The sequence below is a fragment of the Rhinatrema bivittatum genome, chromosome 4, assembly GCF_901001135.1.
Source record: "Rhinatrema bivittatum chromosome 4, aRhiBiv1.1, whole genome shotgun sequence".
Lineage (NCBI taxonomy): Eukaryota > Metazoa > Chordata > Amphibia > Gymnophiona > Rhinatrematidae > Rhinatrema > Rhinatrema bivittatum.
Genome location: NC_042618.1, coordinates 449,853,980 through 449,874,886, shown reverse-complemented (window position 1 = coordinate 449,874,886; position 20,907 = coordinate 449,853,980). Strand labels below are relative to the sequence as shown.

At 46.9% G+C, this 20,907-nt stretch overlaps 1 protein-coding gene across 3 annotated transcripts in view; it reads right to left on the bottom strand.

Annotated features, from left to right (window-relative positions):
- The window catches only part of CEP290 (centrosomal protein 290), a 557,889-nt gene that overhangs the window by 148,192 nt on the left and 388,790 nt on the right, over nucleotides 1–20,907 (bottom strand). For all 3 annotated transcript variants that reach the window (XR_003856690.1, XM_029601651.1, XM_029601650.1), the window contains exons 39-41: nucleotides 15,489–15,710; nucleotides 13,798–13,923; nucleotides 13,007–13,152 (exon numbers count right to left, since the gene is read on the bottom strand). Coding sequence is in view for 2 of the 3 variants with exons in the window: in XM_029601651.1 (XP_029457511.1) it covers nucleotides 13,007–13,152; nucleotides 13,798–13,923; nucleotides 15,489–15,710 (494 nt within the window). In the remaining variant the exon portion in view is untranslated. The remainder of the gene's footprint in view (nucleotides 1–13,006; nucleotides 13,153–13,797; nucleotides 13,924–15,488; nucleotides 15,711–20,907) is intronic.

The following is a 20,907-nucleotide window of genomic DNA, read 5'->3' as shown; positions in this document are numbered from 1 at the left end:
CTTCCAAATCTCATGTGGTGAAACTTGTTGATATTCGGCCCAGGATGTCGATTGCGATCATGTAGAGTGAGCCCTTAACCCCTTAGGAACAGGATGACCCTGCCAGATGTATGCTGAACCTATCACTTTCTTCAACCACTGCTATGGTGGACTTTGAAGCCTTTTGTCCCTTTTTTGCACCACTCCATAACACAAAAAGATGATCAGATAGCCGAAAGCTATTAGTGACTTTAAGACACCGTAAACAAGGCTTGTTTCACATCCAAAAACCACATCTCTCTTGTGTGAGGCACCGCCACATACAGATTTGGGAAAGCCGAAAGCTCTACAGATTGATTCAAAAGAAAAGATGATACCACCTTCGCAAGAAAGGAAGGAACCATCCGCAAAGAGACTCCAGAATCCGTAAGCCTCAGAAAAGGATCCCTACATGACAGAACCTATAGTTCCGAGATTCTCCTAGCGGAATAAATTGCCACCAAAATAACCTTTAAGGTATGAGCCTTCATAGTTGCCCTTCTAAGAGTCTCTAATGGAGCTGCACATATCCCCCTGAGAACCAATTAAGGCTCCAGGGGGGACCGAATTTCCACACCGGAGGCCGCAAATGCTTTGCCCCACAGAGAAAATGCACCACATCTGGATGTGCAGCAAGGGCTGCTCCCTTCACCTTGCCTCTAAGACAGCCCAATTCCATCACCTGGACTCTAGGCCAAACCTTTCACAAACCCTCGTTGTAAGAAGGTCAAAATATGTGCCACAAATGCTCTCCACACCCTCACATAGGCTAAAGGATGTTGAGATCTTCCTAGCTTGCAGCAGCATGGAAATGACATCCTCAAGATATCCTTTGCACCTCAGACACTTCCTCTCAAAAGCCAAGCCGTGAGACAGAAGCGAGCCATCTGATCTGAAAATATGGGACCTTGGTGCAGCAGGTTGGGAAGTTGAGCAAGGCACAGCGGCCCGTCCACTGCTAGATTGATCAAATCTGCAAAACAGGGCTGTTGAGTCCTCTCTGGTGCCATTAGAATCACCTCTCCCGGAAGAATTTCTATTCACTGTAATACTTTGCCCACCAGCGGCTATGGCAGAAATACATATAGGAGAACCCTTGCGGCCATGAGAGTACTAAGGCATCGACCCCTTCCGCTCCGCATTCTTGTCTGCGACTGAAGCAGCATGGAGCCTTGGCAGGGGATGCCCCACTTACGACGGATAAGCCGCATTGATTCCTCCGACAACTCCCACTCCCCGGGATCCAGAAAATCTGCTTGTACACTGCCTATCCTGGCTATGTGAGAAGCTGCCAATATCTCTAGATGCTGCTCTGCCCAGCATATCAGCTCCTGGGCCTCCTGAGCCAGCTCCTGACTCTTTGTACCACCCTTTTAGTTGATGTAAGCCACCGTTGTTGCACTGTCCAACAAAATTCTTACTGGCTGTCCGCATAAGAGACGCGAGTAAGTCCCGGGGCTTGCAAAAAGGGGCGGCCGGGGGCGTGGTTTCGGATCGGGGGCATGGCAGAGTGCCCCAACACAGCGGCCTGTGTCGGGGCCTGCTGTGCCGGCGCGCATATGTTACTACTGCCTGGAGGCAGTAGTAACTTTTCAGATAAAGGTGGGGGGGCGGGGGTCTAGATAGGGCTGAGAGGGTGGGTTAGGTAGGGGAAGGGAGGGGAAGGGGGGCTGGGAGGGGAAATCGGAGCGACCTTGGAGGAAAAGGGAAGTGCACGCAGGGCTCGGCGCGCGCAAGTTGCACAAATGTGCACCCCTTGCGCGCGCCGACCCCAGATTTTATAAGATACGCGCGGCTACGCGCGTATCTTATAAATTCCAGCGTACGCTGTCTTTTAAAATTTACCCCTTAATGTTTTGCAGTCCCTGACGCAGCCCTACCTCCGGGCAAAACTTGGCCTGAGTCAGGCATATTCTAATTCTTTATCTGTGAATCTATACTACATTGTGAATAAAAGAAACCCAATATCTAAGATGATTGGTCATCCTCTTGTTTGTTGCCTCTTGGTTTTGTTTGACCATCTTCTGTTTCGCTTTTTTGCACAGACCTTACTTCAGAAAATGTCCTTCTCACCATGGAAGACATCCTTAGCTTTGAAAATGGACATCTTAATGATTTACTTACTCCAGAACCATTTTTTTTTTTTTTTTTTTTTTTAAGGATAACGAAGTATTTGAGGATTTTTTTTTTAAATAGGAAGACACCATCAATCGTAGTAAAAGACTAGTAAAGGAGTGTTTTACATGCCTCAATCCTTCTGGAATTCTAATGATTTAAATGAATTCCAAGAGGACTACAATTCAACAAACCCCCAGCATGTTTAAAGAAAACAACGAATTCATGAGATCTTGGGAAGCCATTCTCAATAAGTGCTCCCTAGATCTTATCATTTTAATTATTAAAAATCATTAAAATATCTAAGAAAAGTGAAGAGAAAATCAAGGAAGATTGAGAATATTTAAAACAAAATAATTTATGTTTTGATGTTATTTTACAAAAGCTTAAGATCTTCCAAATTGGACAAATTTCAGCGTGACGAATCAGATTATAAAAACAATAATGCTATCTTTGGCATCTCCAATTTAGATCAACCAATTTAGAACGCCCTTCCGGAAGAAGTGGTGAAGAAAAAACTGTGAAGGATTTCAAAGGAGCATGGGATAAACACTGTGGATCCATAAAGTCTAGAGGATGTGAATGAAGGAAAGAGGCAAGGGAGTGGCTTGCGGGAATGACAGCTACTACCTGGTGATTAATACTCTTATTAATTAAACATACACATGGTTAATGCGACTCCAACATTGCTCTATGTTTCAATGGCAAGAGGAAATGTGGAAAAAAGGATTTGCATTCACAAAAAAGCGGGGGAATAGCTTGCTTGTTGCGGCGGTTACTACCCCAAACCAAATACGCCTGATACTTCACTTTCAATGCATATCCAGCGTAGCTCTCTATTTCAAAGGCAGGGGGGAATGAAGATAAGAGGATTTACATTCAGACAACAACCAACAAGCTCTGAGTTGCATAGTCTGGGTAAACAAATAAGCGTGGGTGTAGCTTGCTTGTTACAGCAGTTACTACCCCGAATCAATTAAGCCTGATACTTCACTTGGAATACATATCCAGCACAGCTCACTTCTTCAATGGCAGGGGGAATGAAGAAAAGAGGATTTATATTCAGACAACAACCAACAAGGACTGAATTGCACAGGCTGGGTAAACAAATAAGCGTGGGAGTAGCTTGCTTATTGCGGCGGTTACTACCCCTAACCAATTAAGCTTGATACTTCACTTTGATGCAGCTCCAGCACTGCTCTCTACATCAATGGTGGGGGTAGAAGGTAACTAGAACCAAAAAGTTTCTAATAAGGGTCAAGAGTAACAGATAAGTATGAGGAAAAATAAGTGTGAAAGCTTGCTGGGCAGACTGGATGGGCTGTTTGGTCTTTTTCTGCCGTCATTTCTATGTTTCTATAACTAGGTGCAATAGGGATAATTCTATGGCATATAAACAGAAAATAAATCCCCCACAAAAGAGAAAGAGAGGACATTAAGGGGTCGATTTTAAAAGGAGCGCGCTCGAGTCCATGTGCACGCGGTTCCTGGCACACACACGTTATAAAATCTCATGGCCACGTGCGCTGCACTTTAAAATACATGTGTGCATGTGCAGGCGGCACATGCAGAGGGGCTGAATTTTTGGATATTACATGAGGCGACACAATCGGGCCTAGGAGGGAACTTCCTTACCCATCTGCCTCACCTTCTTTGCCTTTCCACTCTCCGCCCCGACCCCTACCAAGCTACCTGAAAATTTTTTATTTTTCTACTTACTGTTCTTCCCATGCAGAAGTAGTTTCTGCATGCTGGCCAGCTGCTGGTGTGCGCGTCCCCGGTACAGCGGCTAATGGCCACTGCCCCAGCCGGCCTCCGCCCCTCCCAGACCCTGCACCCTGGCCTGCTCCTCTTTTATGGCCCGGCCCTTGTGCGCGGAGCGGGGTTTACACATGTGGCTGGGCCTGTTTTAAAATGCGCACAGTGCGCACAAGGCCCGACAATGCGCGTAAACCCCGCTTTTTAAGCACGCGGGCCTTCAAAAATCCACCCTTAAATGTTAGTCCTGATAACGAAAGGAATGTAAAATGATGCATAGCATTTCAGATAAAGCTCCAGATCCATTTGTACCATTATTCACAATGGGAAGTACATATGCACTTCAATATCCTTAAACTGATAATAGGCAGGAGTGGGTTTTTCAGTTAGAAAAGATATGGAGAAGAGAGTCAATGAATTACGAATTATATCCAAACAAATGGGAAAGTCCGAGGAACAGAGGAAGAGGGAGGGGGAGAGTACACTACAACCCATACTACTGAATAATGCATCAGTAGAAGCCAATAAAATTATGAATCTTATATGGACTTAAAGATAAATGATTGTGCAATGTCAAGTTGTTCCTTTTCGCATATGATTTTAATTTTGTGTTTATTTTTAGCTAATTAGATGACAACTTAATGTTTTGCAGCCCCTGACACAGCCCTACCCCAGGCGAAACTTGGCCTGAGTCGGGCATATTTTAATTCTTTATCTGTGAATCTATATTAAATTGTGAATAAAAGAAACTAAATGTATAAGGCGATTGGTCATCCTCTATTTTGTTTGCCTCCTAGATTTGTTTGACCATCTTCCGTTTTGCTTTATTGGACCGTCCTGCACAACTTTGGGCCTCTTCCTAGGCTGCGGATCCTGTGGGCCCTCCTGCCTGGAAAGGCAGCATCCCATGGCCTTCCTGGTGAGATGTGCCTTTTGGAGCAGCAGAACAAAGTCAGGAGAAAATCCTGCCGAATCTTCCCCAGGAGGTCCTCATCCTTTTCAGACAGAGGTTCCTAGGCCCAAACCCCCCCCCCCCCCCCCCCCCAATCCTCGGATCGGCTGGGGACAGTGGTGGAGGGAGATCCCCCTCTCCCCCCACAGCCTCAGATGCAGCTACAATAGATGCCAAAATGGCCCCCGTTCCCATGTGAACCAGGATGGAGCCTGCAGCCACGCTGGCATCACAATGCCTCCCCAACTCCTTTTCAAGGGTTCCCAAGCTGCCATCTTCCCCGGAAAGGCAGTGGGAACAAAGGCTGGTTCGGGACAGGTGCGTGTACATGGAGCACTAGCTGCCATGTGGCATAGCCCCTCACTGGCTTGATTACGCGTGCCCGACAGCCACTCAGAGGATGCCGAAGAAGAAAAGGTGGACACAGCCCTGCACCTACTGGGCCGCCTGTGATCTGCCCTGAATGGGCAACACTACAAAAAAAAAAGTCTCTTTTTTTTCTAACTTTAAAAGTACAGAAACTAAGGACACTTCCCTGAAGCTGGGAAGCAGGCCCTGGATGTCATCCTGGGGTCGAGGGAACTGGTCCCAACCAGTTATCCACCCCTGGCGGCAAAAAGGAATGAGCCTAAAAGGGTCCCCAACCCCCTGCTCATCCACCTCAAGAAGAGATGGCCCCACCAGGACCTGCCAGCCTTCTGGGAAGAACTCCTCTTTCTTTCCTAATCCCTCTCTAACTTTAAAAAAAAAAAAAAGTAAAGTAATTTTCTGACTGTAGGTTTTGCACTTCTACCATCTTCTGTAGACAGGGAAATACTGAGGGACTGCAGGTGGCACACCAGGTTATATGGCAGTGTCAACGAAACATTTCTCTGTCTGCTGGAAGGAAGGCAAAACCCAGGAGTCTGGACTGATCTGGGTATGTACAGGGAACCTTCTCTTTGTTCTGCTGCAGCCACTGAAGGGTCAACTTTGCCTTGTGTTTACGATCATTGTCATGTTGGAAAATCCAAGTGCACCCCATGCACAGCTTCCTGGCTGATGAATGCAAATTCTCCTCCAATATTTTCTAATAAGATGCATTCATCCTGCCATCAATTTTGATTACATTTCCTGTGTCGCTGTAGCTCCCCCCCCCCCCCCCCCAAAACAGCAGAGATCCACCTCCATGCTTCTCTTCATAGGCCTTGTTGACTCCTCTCCAAAATGTTTATGGTTGTGACCATAAAGTTCAATTTTGGTCTCATCACTCCAAATTATTTTGTTGCAGAAGTTTTAAGTCATCCATAGTGCTGTTTGGTATATTGTAAGCAGGCTGTTTTGTGGGGGTGCAGCAATGTTTTTTTTTCTGGAAATTCTACCATGCAGCCCATTTTTGTTCAAGTATATCCTTATTATGCATGCTGAAACTCCCACACCACTTTGTTTCAGAGAAACCTGAATTTCAGTAGGAGTTGCTTGTGGGTTTTTCTTTGCATCCTGACAAATTTTCTTAGCAGTTGTGCCTGAAATTTTTCTTGGTCTACCTTGGTATTAACAGAACCCATATTTTCCATTTTTTGATCAGAGTTTGAGCAGTACTGATTGGCATTTTCAAATCTTTGGATATCTTTAAATATATTTTTCCTGATTTATAAGTTAAACTACTTTTGCTCGCAGATCCTTATAAAGTTCTTTTGCTTTTTCCATGCTTCAGTAACCAAAGTCAGTGGAGCCCTGGATGAAATACACAAGGGTTTCTCAAGAACTAAGAAACTCATTGGAGAAATTACTTACCTGATAATTTCGTTTTCCTTAGTGTAGACAGATGGACTCAGGACCAATGGGTATAGTGTACTCCTGATAGCAGTTGGAGACGGATCAGATTTCAATCTGATGTCAGCCCTAGTACATATACCCCTGCAGGAAGTGCAGCTCTTCAGTATTTTCCTCGAAAAGCATTATGGATATATGTGTGACTGACTAATTTGATTAACTTGAATAACTTCATAACTTGGTTAAACTTTATAACTTGATTAACTTGCTCTGGTTGAATTGGCTATAGCTGGAGACTGCCAGTGACCTCAACCGGAAAGCATCGACACCTGGTAGGATGGGTGTCCTAAGTGAAGGAAAGCATGGCTTACCCTTGAATCATTTGAAATTCCATGAGTAACGGCAGCCAAGGGTGGGATGCTGAGTCCATCTGTCTACACTAAGGAAAACAAAATTATCAGGTAAGTAATTTCTCCATTTCCTAGCGTGCAGCAGATGGACTCAGGACCAATGGGATGTATAAAAGCTACTCTTGAACCGGGTGGGAGGCTGCCTGTGACCCACTTAGTACTGCCCTTGCAAATGCCGTGTCCTCCCGAGCCTGAACATCCAGGCGGTAGAACCTGGAGAAGGTGTGGATGGAGGACCATGTCGCCGCCCTGCAAATCTCAGCGGGTGACAACATTCTGGTTTCTGCCCCGGACACTGCCTGGGCTCTAGTAGAATGGGTCTTGATTTGTAGAGGCGGCGGCTTGCCTGCTTCTACGTAGACTGCCTTGATGACTTCTTTGATCCAGCGGGCTATGGCTGCCCGCAAGGCTGCTTCCCCTTGTCTCTTCCCGCTGTGAAGGATGAACAGGTAGTCCATTTTTCGGACGGGTTCCGACATTTCCAGGTATCTGGATAGGAGTCTGCCGATGTTGAGGTGGCGTAGACTTCAAGCTTCTTCCGAATTCTTAAACTCATCCGGTGATGGTAGTGAGACAGTTTGGTTGAGATGGAAGTGTGACATCACTTTGGGAAGGAACGAAGGGGACCATGCGTAGCTGGATGGTTCCCGGGGTGAGCCTGAGGAACGGCTCACGGCAGGACAGTGCTTGTAGTTCTGAAATGCGGCGGGCTGAACAAACTGCCAGCAGGAATGCTGTCTTCAAGGTCAGTAGTCGGAGAGACAGTCCACGGAGGGGCCTGAAGGAGGCTCCTGCTAGAAAATCCAGGACCAGGTTGAGGTTCCAAAGAGGTACCGGCCACTTTAGGGGTGGGCGGATGTGTTTGACTCCTTTCAGAAAGCGTGAAATGTCCGGGTGAGAGGCTATGCTGTCGCTCTCGCTCTTGGTGCCGTAGCATGACAATGCGGCCACCTGTACCTTGATGGAGTTGAGGGACAATCCCTTCTGTAGGAATTCCAAGATCGCGAGAACTTTGACTGAGCGTGGTATGATGTCATGGTCTTCGCACCAGGCTTCGAATACTCTCCAAATCCTTATGTACGTTAAAGATGTGGAGAACTTGCGTGCACAGAGTAGGGTGTCGATTACAGCCCCCGAGTATCTGCTCTTTCTCAGACGAGCCCTCTCAATGGCCAGGCCGTAAGAGAGAATCGAGCTGGGTCCTTGTGGAGGATCAGCCCTTGTTGAGAGCAGGTCTCTGTGTGGAGGCAGCGGCAGGGGGGTCCCTGCCAGTAGTCTTCTCATGTCTGCGTACCACAGTCTTCTTGGCCAGTTCGGGGCCACCAGAAGTGCTAGTCCCCTGTGTAGCTGTATCTTGTGAATGATTGCGCCCAATAGGGGCCACAGCAGGAAGGCGTATAATAGAGTCCCCTGTGGCCAGGTCTGTACCAGGGCATCGATCCCCTGGGACTGAGGTTCCCGACTGCAGCTGAAGTACCTGGGTACTTGGGCGTTGGACCAGTTTGCCAGAAGGTCCATGTCTGGTGTTCCCCACCGGTTCACTATCATTTGGAACGCTGCAGTCGACAGCTTCCATTCTCCTGAGTCTAGACTTTCTCTGCTGAGGTAGTCCGCCGTGATGTTGTATTTCCCGGCGATGTGGACGGCCGAGATCTCCTGGAGATTTACTTCCGCCCACGACATTAGGGGGTCTATTTCCAGAGACACCTGTTGGCTTCTGGTTCCCCCCTGACGGTTGATGTAGGCCACTGTTGTGGCGTTGTCCGACATTACTCTGACCGCTTTGTCTCTGAGTCTGTGAACGAACCGTAGGCAGGCTAGTCTGACTGTCCGCGCTTCTAGGCAGTTGATGTTCCATTCAGACTCTTCTGCGTTCCACTGCCCTTGGCCAGTTAGCTCCTCGCAGTGTGCTCCCCATCCTCATAGGCTGGGGTCTGTGGTGAGCAGGATCCAGGTTGGTGAAGATAGTCTTGTTCCCTGGCTCAGGTGGCTGACCTGCAGCCACCATCGTAGCTGGGTCCGAACTCTGCCCGGGAGTGGTAGACGTACGGCGTAGTTCTGAAACAGTGGATTCCATCGCAATAGAAGTGAGCGCTGTAGGGGTCTCATGTGAGCTCGCGCCCATGGCACTACCTCCAGTGTGGATGCCATCAGACCGAGGACTTGCAGGTAATCCCATGCTGTGGGGCGAGGTTCGCTCAGCAGGATTTGTAACAGGTTCCTCAGCTTTGTTTTCCTTGTGGGAGTCATGCCGACCATGTCTTCTTTGGTGTCGAATCGGACTCCTAGGTATTCTAGAGACTGTGAGGGCTGCAGACATCTCTTGTTTGTGTTGACCACCCATCCGAGGCTCTCCAGTAGAGTTTTGACTCTGTTGGTTGCCTGGTGACTTTCTTCTGGGGATTTCGCCCTGATCAGCCAATTGTCTAGGTAAGGGTGTACGAGAATTCCTTCCTTCCTCAGTGTTGCCGCCACCACCACTATGATCTTGGTGAACATCCGGGGTGCTGTGGCTAACCCGAAGGGTAATGCCCGGAACTGGTAGTGACGGTCCAGGATTTTGAAGCATAGGAAGCGCTGTTGTTCCTGATGGATCGTGATGTGTAGGTAAGGCTTCGAAAGATCCAGGGATGTGAGAAACTCTCCCGGTTGTATCGCCCTTATTACAGAGCGTAGGGTTTCCATGCGGAAGTGGGGAATCCTCAGGTGGCGGTTGACAGACTTGAGGTCCAGGATGGGCCTGAACGTCCCCTATTTCTTGGGGACGATAAAATAAATGGAATAATGCCCAGTATTTATTTCTTGTGGAGGTACTGGGGTTATGTCCTCGAGGGCTAGTAGTCTGGTCAGTATAGCTTCCACTGCCACCCTCTTGGAGAGGTCATAGCAGGGGGATTCCATGAACTTGTCTGGAGGGGTTTTTGTAGGAAATCCAGGTAGTACCCCTCTCGAATGATGGTTAGGACCCACTTGTCCAAAGTTATCTCAACCCATTTGTGGTAGAATAGGGCTTGTCTGCCCCCTGTGGCTTCTTCCCTTGGACGGGTCGGCTGAATCTCATTGTGGGGTGTGGCTGGGGCCTGGACCCGAGCTGGTTCCCCTTTTGTTGTGCTTGTTCCGAAGGGGCTGGTTCCTGCCTGTAGGGCGGGGTGCTTGATAATTATTTCTGTATGGATTGAAGTGCTGTGAACCTCTGCCCTGGAGAATCGGGGGAAGGGTCGCTGATTTCTCTTGCTTTTGTCCTCTGGTAGCCGCGGTAGTGGGGACTCGCCCCATTTGTCAGCCAGTTTCTCTAGTTCACTGCCGCACAGGAGGGATCCCTTGAAAGGGCATTCTTGTGAGTCTCGATTTGGAAGACGCGTCGGCCGACCAGCTTCGGAACCAGAGTTTTCTCTTGGCTGCCACAGCTGATGACACTCCTCTAGCTGCGGTGCGTACCAGGTCAGAAGCAGCATCCACGAGGAATGATACTGCCGGTTCCATGGCTTTCCCAGGGGTGTTGCTCCTGGTCTGTGATAGGCAGGCACGTGTCACAACAGTGCAGCAGGCTGCTATTTGTAGGGACATAGCGGCGACATCAAAGGACTGTAAGGATGGATTCCAGACGTCTGTCTTGCGCATCTTTGAGTGCTGCACCTCCCTCCACTGGGATAGTGGTGCACTTCGAGACCGCGCAGACCATAGCATCCACTTTTGGGCATGTCAGAAGGTCTTTGGCCGCCGGGTCCAGAGGGTACATGGCTGCCATAGCCCATTCCCCTTTGAATGTGGACTCTGGAGCAATCCATTCCAGATCAATTAGCTGTTGAATGACTTGTAACAGAGGGAAATGGCAGGAGGACTGACGGAGTCCCTCTAGCAGAGGATTCGTCTTAGGTTCCCCCAAGGCACTTGTGCCTGGGATCGCAAGTTTCTTCAGGCTGCTGGTGACCAGGTCTGGAAGCTCGTCCTTGGTGAAGAAGCGCCTCATGGTCCGGTGAGGCTTTGTCCCCTGAGGTAGTTCCCCTTCCTCCAGGGGCTCTGATTCCTCCTCCGAGATATCCGTGTCCCGGTAAGTGGGGCTTCCGGGTGGTGGATTCACTACCCTGGGCCTGGCGGGGCCCGGAGTGTAGCGGTCCTCTGGAGAAGGCTGTGGCCGTGTTACCCGAGGCTCCATCTGCATGTGAACGAAGGTGTGCAGGCCTTTGAAAAATTCCACCCAGGAGATAGACGCTGGGTCCAAGCTAAGAGGCGCTGTGTCCCTGGGGGGCCCGTTTGAGGGGGGGTCCCACTGGGGATTTGCTAGGTCCGGGGTACTTATTGAGGAACTAGCACTCAGGCCCGGATGGGGCTGGCCCTGGGCTTGATCCCCCAGGGCCTCCTCGCACTGGATACACAGGGCATCGGCCTCTTCGTGTTGTGCGGCTCTGATGTGGCCTGCTGGGCAGAGGCCCTGAACCTTGAGCTCCTTTTCTGATGGTGCCATAGGTATAGATGCAGAAATCTCTTGTGCGTCGAATATGTGCGTGTGGACGGATGTGTGCGCTGGTGTGCGCACAAGTCGTAGTTGTGCGCCTCGCCTAGTACACGCGAGTTGCGCACGTAACTTGTGCGTACTGCACTTAAGGTGAAATGTTGTGTGCACAAGTAATTTGCGCACGACTCGCCCTATGCGCACGGATTGAGACGGAGGTCAGGGCGGCAAACAGGGCCAAAATGGCGACAGCGACCACGCGGGCAATATGGCGACCACCTTGGAGGGTCCCCACGTGGGAGAGCCCTTGGCTCTAACCGGGGCTGAGCCCTGCTAGGGCGGATCAACCTGGTGGCACTGGTCCCGGCCGGCGACCTGTGCGACTCCTCGAGCTTCAGAGACCGGAGACTTTAAACAAGATTTCTACCTTACCTCGTCTCGGCGCTTCCTGGTTTCGTTCCGGGTGGTCTCCGGCTGTGGGGGGAGAGGGCAAATACCTTCACAACTGCGCTCGTGGTTGCACCCGCTGCCTCTCAGCCGCACCCGAGATCGGGGGCTAGGTCCCTGCTGAGGGTCGGCCGCCGGACCGAGGCTCACCTCCGAGGGACCATGGAAATCACCTCGGGAATTCTCAACTGGGGGAGGGACCAGAGGGTGTTACTGCAGGAGAGCGGGGCTCGCTGTTGAGGTAGGTTTTCTTCTTATTTTGGGTTTTCTCCGTTAAATTTTGCTCTAATGCTGTGAAAGCGTGCAGGTAGTCCCTAACTGCTATGGAGACGGAAAATACTGAAGAGCTGCACTTCCTGCAGGGGTATATGTACTAGGGCTGACGTCAGATTGAAATCTGATCCGTCTCCAACTGCTATCAGGAGTACACTATACCCATTGGTCCTGAGTCCATCTGCTACTCGCTAGGAAATGACTATTTATATAGACACAAATTACAGTCAAACAAGGCACAGGTGTGGATACCTACCCTTCAATGCCATCTCAACTTGTGTGGGTCACCTTGAGTGTATATTATCAGCCCAAACATTCAAGGAATGTAACTTTTGAACAGAACCACTTTATTACTTCCCTTATTGCTATGGTTTGTTTAATGATTTTTGCTATTCTGTGATGCATAATGAAATATAATAAACATAATAAAAATAATAGATGCGTTTTGTCTGATCACTCATATTTTCTTAAAATGCTATACATCTTACAAATTCTGCCAGCGATATGAAAACTGATGAGCACAACTGATGAGATATGAAAACTGATGAGCCTGGGACCAGTCAGGCATTTTATTTTATTACAAGCATGCCAGTTAACTAAGGACTTGTCAGCAAATGCTTTCAGGAATAGAACAGAAGGGAGGCTGGAATTTTAACAGGGCTGACCTGTCTGCAAATCTGACAGTTTTCCTTCCCTCAGGAATATACTATTTTGTAGGTTTCATATTCAAAGCAATTATTATGCAGTACAGTACATCAAAACATATAGCCATAGCCAAGACATATTTTATGTAGCACAGTACATGACAGTGCAAAACTGGCTTACTTGGAATAAAGTTCCTTCAGCGTATTTAAGTGTTTTGTGAGTGTGTCCACCTCTTTCTCTCTTTCTTTCAGCTTGCTCCGTATCCCTTCCACTTTGGTTTGCCACTTTTTACCTTCTTCCCACCTAATTATTTCTTCTTTAGAGCTCTGTGAAAACGAAGTACAAACTGGCTTGGAAAATCTTGAATGGAACAGGGTACCAAAAGCATTTCATAAAGAAACTCCATTCCAATTGGGCGTACGGAACAATGGATACCAACTCATGCATCTAAACATAAAAGTCACGCTGTACATCCACAGATCACACACAGAAACCGTTCATCAACAAATCAGGGTTACAAAGTTAGGTAACTGCAAGGTAAGGGCAAACTACCAACAGCCTTCTGCTAAGTCAATAAAGCTATAAATGGATATACAGGACACCGCAGTATCTACACAAAGGAAAAAAACCAAACAAGAATGGAAAAGCAATTCATGTATAATACCTTCAGCTTTATCTGTTTTTCCAAAGAGAATTCAAACTGTTCTGTGAATGTCCATACACATTAAATATTCTTTTGGAACTCAGCTGTATCGTGCTTTACACAAGTATATGGGTTTATCCTTGCATTCTAATTGAGCCTCTCTATAGCAATGTTGTGCTCCAGCAAATATGTGAATTTGTTGCCATAGAGACAAAGAAACAAAACTAAAACGCACAACCTAGCACTGTCTTCTAGTTAACCACCTACCACATGTGTTTAGTGTGTGCTGACCAAATCAGATAACACAAGCTATAGCAGGGGTTCTTACCTTGTCTTCTTTTGCACTTTTCCTTTCCAGTTCATCTGCCTTCTTCTCCAGCTCACTTTCCAGCCTTCTGATTTTTTTCTGAAGCTCATCAATCAAACTCTGTTTATTGTCTGGACTTTGCTTGCTCTGAAAAAGTTGCACAATTTTTACAATGGGCATTTTTCTATTTGGGGCCCTTCCGTTTCTTATGAGTACAGATGAATTTTGTAGGTTTCACCAATTTATCCTTTCAATAAAAGCATCAGATTTGAATTAAGACAGAGTTGTCTCTTTACTTCTGTATATATGGGATCATTTTCAAAAACATTTATGTACCTAAAATGTGGTTTTATGTGCATAAATGGACTTTTCTAAAAAATTACCCTGGGGGTTGGGAATGTAAAAGTATGCGTGGAAGTGATTTCGTGCGTACTTTTGTGCACACTTGAGTTCCCAGGAGGAAGTGGGGACTAGGCAAATCCATTTTCACATATACTTTCAAAACTCGAAATTATGCGCATATGACGTTCTGCATACACCCACTCATTTTGAAAGAAGACTTATGCATGCAAGTCCACTTTGGAAATTAGGGCTGAAATATGCATGTACTTTCCACAAACAGGCTGTTATAAAATTATCCTCATAAGGATAGAACTAGCAAAGGAATGCACAAAAAAAACCCCCAAAGTGTTTTTCTTGTATCTTTGTTACACACAGATCAATTTCTAAATGAATTTTCCTATAGGCACAAAAAGGGGAGAATACTACTTCATAAATAAAGCCCGATGTCTTAAATCATCCAGATTCTCTCCTTGGAGAGCCCTTTTATTTCGTCCTTTCTTTACTGCTGTGTATAAGAAATCATTCTCCGTAGCTGCTCCGAGCCTATGGAATACTCTAACCACAGCACTATGATGAACTTTCTGTATAAAAACTTTCAAAAAGCAGCTGAAAACATTATTATTCCGCCTGCCTTTTCCAGACAGTTTTTGAGCTAGCAGTTTGATAAGATATGATGGTATCATGCAGAGTTGCAGTACACTTGTTTGTTGTTCTAGGTCTGTTTCAATTTTACAAATGCTTTTATTGTAAGCCACTCAGAGCTGTAGTTATTGAGTGGCATATAAATGTTGTAAATAAAATTATAAAGAAATAAATAAAAAAAATGGCCACAGGATTCCTGGTTGTACCAGGTGAATACTTCTGAACATTTTTTTTTTATTTATGCAGAGAGATGCTGCTACAGAAAAACACAAAGGGGCAGATTTTAAAACCTGTGCGCGCGGCCTACATTTGTGTGTGCTACCCGGCGTGCACAAATGTACGCACACATGTTATAAAATCCAGGGTCAGCGCACGCAAGGGGGTGCACACTAGTGCACCTTGCACGCGCCGAGCTCTAGGGAAGCCCCGATGGCTTTCCCCGCTCCCTCTGAGGCAGCTCCGAGAGGCCTAGGAGGGAACTTTCCTTCTGCACCCCCACCTTTCCCTCCCTTCCCCTATCCAACCCGCCCCCCGTCCTACCTAAATCCCCTCCCCCCTGCCTTTATTTTGTACCAGAGGCCTCGGTCCCACCCCTGCCCCGCCCCTTTCACAAAGTCCCGGGACATGCGCACTTCGCCGGGCCTATGCAAAATAGGCTCGGCGCGCGTAACCCTTTTAAAATCCGCCCCATATTTTTACCATAAATAACGTGTAAAATCACAGTCTACCTGCAAGCCACTAGTGAGTCTCTTGACCTTCTTTTTCAGTTCTTCGTTCTCTTTATCCACTTCCTCCTTTATTCTTTGCAGCTTGTTGAGGGCTTTTTGTTTATCCACGAGTTCTTGAGTTAAGGTGTCCATTTTCTCTGCCATAGAGCTTTCCCTCTGTTTGTTTGCTTTAAGGGCATCCTTAAGTTTTGAGATCTGCTCATTTAAATCATCTATGCGCACCTATACAAATAATCAGAAGAAAATTTTAATCCAGGCTGCCTGTAACACATTAACACAGAAAATGACAGCAGGAAAAGACCAAATTGGTCCATCCAGTCTTCCCAGTTCCAATTCTTCTACTTCAGGTAGATGAACATATAAATTCACATACTAAACCCAACACCAGCTCGTCACCCCCATTGTCTTTTACCTGGACTTTCAACCTATTTCCTATCAATGTCCTCCATATCAGTCCAAATCATACTTTTAAACTGTTAAAAAATTGGCCTCTTCTGGTCTTGTCATTTTCTCTATGATTCTTACAAGACCAGCACTAAATCCATCACCCATATCCCATTGCATGCCTTATTACCAAGTTTTCTAATAATTCACACAACCTCCAAAAGTAGTAAAGCCACTGTCCAAAACATCCAGCTTCCCCATGCTCACTTGAAGTTTGGGTTTCAACCATGGTCATGCCATGCAGGTTACCCTAATGCCTTCTTGACATCCCAATGCAGCAATACCACTGCTTTTAGGATACCCCAGTGCCTTCTTGGAAGCCCCAGTGCAATCTTGCTACTGCTGTTTGGGTAATAACTGCTGTTTCATGCAGGTTAAAACAATACCTTCTTGGAAGCATGGGCTATTACGATTGTATTTGCCATTCCATGAAGGATACCCCCTTTGCTACCTCATCACCTGTGGTGTCACTAGGTCATGCTTCCTACTCAGTGGTGATGATCTGGTTGTGTTAGTCACCAACCTGTAAACGTTTTGAAATTACTTCCTTTTTCCTGTTGCAGCTGGAAGATTGAGGCCACCAGTGTGCCCAATATGGTATTTGTTTTGTAGAAAATTACTACTGCTTCCATTATCCCTTCACTTTTGCAAATAAGGATCCTCTGTGTTTATCCCATAACAATTTGATACCCTTTACTGATTTAGGTTCTACCAACCTTTCTGGGAAAGCATTCTGGACATCTATCACAGTTTTCATGATCTTAACCCCTAGATCAACATCCTTTCCATTGAAAAAGGTTTACTTCTTGTGCATCAATATCTTTCAGGTATGTAAATGTCTATCTTATACCTCATCTCTCCTCTTCTCTAGGGTATACATATTTAGGTCCTCAAGTCTCATCTTGTATGGCTTTTGCTGCACAGTCTTCACTATTTTGATTACCTTTCTCTGGACTGCCTCTAGCTTCCAAAACTTAATATAAAATCCTAGGTGAGGTCTCCTCAATGAACAGAGGTATCACCACATCTTTATTTCTTCTAGTTATGCCTTCCTCTATGCACACCAGCATCCCCCTGACTCTGGCCACTGCATTATCTCCACTTTTTTGCACTAAATGTTAAATGCCAAACATTTTCCTTAAACTTTCTAAGATCACTTCTCATTTTCTCTACTTCTCTGGGATGTCTAGTCTATTGCAGATCTTGTTGTTCTTCACAAAATGGCAAACTTTTCAATCTAACCCCTCTCAGAAAAATACTGAACAGAACTGGCACCCTAACAGTTTCCTAAGGTACTCCACTAATCACTTTTTTTATTCTCAGAGTAAATTATATTTACCAGTACCCTTTCTGTTTATCACTCAACCAATTTTTTATGTAGTCCACCACTTTGGAACCCATCCCTAGGCTGCTCAGTTTATTTAAAAACCTTTTATAAAAGGACAGTATCAAAACCTTTGCTGAAATCCAAGTAAAGCACATCTAGTGCATGCCCTTGATGGAAACCTTAAGTCATCCAATCAAAGAAATAAATCAGATTTCTTGACACAATCTACCTCTGGTAAAAACATGCTGCTTCATATCTTGGAACCCATTGGATTACAGACACCAAGGAGATTAAAGAGCAGCTGGGCTGAGAAACAAAGGAGGCTCTAGCTCTCCTCTAGCACTCTGTGGCAATCACATGGCCATCATTCCTGTGTTTGCAAAAAACGGGAACCGGCTGAAGAAGAGCAAGCTTGTCTCCCTGCAGGCACGAATATGACCTCGCTACAGTACAGAGTCCTCAAACAATGCAAACATCTTCTAACAATAACTCCTTACCTTGGGCCTCTTTCTACCCAGAGAGCTCAAGCGGCTAGAAGGTACTGGAATGGCTGAGACAGCCGCTTTGGTTGACTGTGCCTCTTTTTTTCATTTTTATTTAAATGTTTGTGAGAAGGGGGAAACATCAACTGCAGAAGGCTACTCTGAAACAGCAACTGAAGGCGCTGACGCACTGGACACAGTGACACTCCAATCATGCCCCATAGATAAAGGAGGAGGAAGCCTGGGCTGTTTTACAGCAGTGAGGGATTTTAAATGGTCACCAGTGCTCCTAGTGTTATTGAGAGCTCAGTGGAGAACAACTCAGATGCTGCGGGCTACACAGATTTCCCCCCCCCCCCCCCAGACTCAGAATGCTGCTGTGAAGAATCCCTCTAATCTTCAACCAGTTCTGGCAATACTATGAGCTTCCACCCAGTGGCACTATCCTAAAACAGCAGCTTTTGCGAAATAAGAAAATTAGGTCTTACCTCCGATAATTTTCGTTCCTGCAGTACCAAGGATCAGTCCAGACTCCTGGGTTTTGCCTCCGCACCAGCAGGTGGAGACAGAGCCAAACTTGTCAGGCTCCGCATATATACCAGGGTGCCACCCACAGCCTGTCAGTATAACAATGTCAAAGCAGAAAAAATCCTGAACTGAACACTAACTAAGACCCCCGGGAGATTAACCGGAGAAAACTAGGCTCACTGACCCCAACGAGGGCCCTGCCCCAAAGAACCAAACAGGCATCAACTGATCTGTGTAAGGAAAACAAATATTCTCAACATGAACAACGACAGCGGGCTCTCCAATCGGAGAAAATCTTGAGGGCGGGACTCTGGACTGATCCTTGGTACTACAGGAACGAAAATTATCGGAGGTAAGACCTAATTTTCTTTTCCCTGTACGTACCGGATCAGTCCAGACTCCTGGGATGTACCAGAGCTGAGATTACTTGGGATGGGATCCGGAGAGGCCCGCTCTTAAAACACCTGCTCCGAAATTGCCTTCCCGTGAACCCTGAACATCCAGACGATAATGACGTGCAAAAGTATGCAAGGATTTCCAAGTTGCCGCCCTGCATACCTCCTGTGGAGAAATCTGCATACATGCCGCCCAGGAAGCCGCCTGGGAACGCGTCGAATGAGCCTTGAGACCCTGCGGAATGCGTTTTCCACAGAGTAAATATGAGGAACCTATGGCCTCCTTCAACCAGCGAGAAATGGTGGTCTTGGAGGCCATATTACCCCGCTTTGGGCCCTGACAAAGCACAAAAAGTTGATCTGATAACCGAAAATCATTGGTCACCTCCAAGTACCGTAGTAGAGATCTACGGACATCCAGCTTCTTCAACTCTCTGGACGCCGGATCCGCTTCCGAAAGATCCCCAAAGGAAGGGAGTTCCACCGACTGGTTCAGGTGGAATGAGGAAACCACTTTCGGAAGAAAGGAAGGAGGGGATATAGTTTCTTAAATTTGTTGCAGGGATTCCTGTCTTAGCTTGGGTACATAGTAATACTGAAGGACTGCAGGTACTACACCTGGCTGTGTGCCAATGGCTGTGAAAATTTCTCTTGTCTCCATCTGTTGGAAGGGAGGCAAAACCCAGGAGTCTGGACTGATCTGTGGTACTACAGGTACGAAAATTAGCAGGTAAGAACCAATTTTCCTATGTCTTCAGCTTCTTCTTAAAAGATTTAAAAGCAGCCTCTTTCTTAATGTCAGTTGGTAAATCATTCCAGAGTTTGGGCCAGTTACTGAAAATGCCCTATCACACGTAATACGACATCTTGCATCTTTCACTGCTGGTACAACAAACAGGTTCTCAGAAGATCTGAGTTGATGAGATGGAACATAATGTTGCACAAGTATTTGCAAATAAGTCGGATCCCGCAATGTGAGATGCCACTATCAAGGACAGATGCTGTTCCGCCCAAGCCATCAGCATTTCCACTTCCGGAGCCACCGCTCGACTCTTTGTACCGCCCTGATAGTTGACCTAAGCCTGGTGGCATTGTCAGACAGGGTCCAGAATGGGCAATTGCGCAAAACTTGGAGGGCTAGCCATACCGCTTTAGTCTCCAGACGATTGTTGGACCACGATGCCTCCTCCAGTAACCCTGGTCCTTGGACTGACTAAGATTGACACACCGCTTCCCAACCGGAGAGACTGGCATCAAAAGTATCCACTGCAGCATCGCCAGGTCCATTCCTTGGCCCAAATGGTGGGGAGACAGCCACCATGACAGACTGGACCTGGCCGAACTGGTAAGTGGTAGAGGGAGATGAAACTGCTCCGACACAGGATCCCATTGTGACAATAATGCTTGCTGAAGAGGTCTCATATGAGCAAGTGCCCAAGGGACAAGTTCTAAGGTAGATGCCATGGAGCCGAGAACCTGTAAGTAATCCCAGACCCTGGGCACCCAAGCCTGCAACAGGCTCAAAACTTGGGACTGTAACTTGATTATCCATTCCTCTGTGAGAAACACCTTCCCAACGCGGGTATCGAAGCGCGCGTCCAAAAAAGACTTGTGAGGGAAGGAGGTGGCTCTTGGAAAAGTTCACTATCCACTCCAATGAACTCAAGCAATACAACACCAGTTCCACCACTTGCATGCAAAGGTCCTACAACTTCACCCGAATCAGCCAATAGTTACAATACGGGTGCACCAATACACCCTCCTTCCTTAGGGCCGCTGCTACCAGCACCATAACCCTTGGTGAAGGTCCGCGGCGGTCGCTAAACTGAATGGAAGGTCACTAAATTGAAAATACTCTCCTAGGATCATGAACCGTAGGAACCTTTAATGGTCCATTCAGATTCCAATGTGCAGATACGCCTCCATCAGATCCAAGAAGCCAAAATCTCCCCTCTTCGCACCACCGCGATGACAGACCACAACGTTTCCATGTGAAACCAGCCTGATTCACTTTTTTCAGGCCGAGAATTGGACAAAATACCCCTTCCTTTTTGGGAATCACAAAATAAATGGAGCAACATCTCTTCCCTCGCTCATGCACAGGAATGGGAAATATGGCTCCCAGCATTCACAGGTGGTTGAGAGACTGAAGCGCCATCCACGTCTTTTCTGCCAACACACAAGGAGACTTCATAAAGAGACTTCTGAGGGGCCGAGCAAACTCTAAAGTGTAACCATCTTGG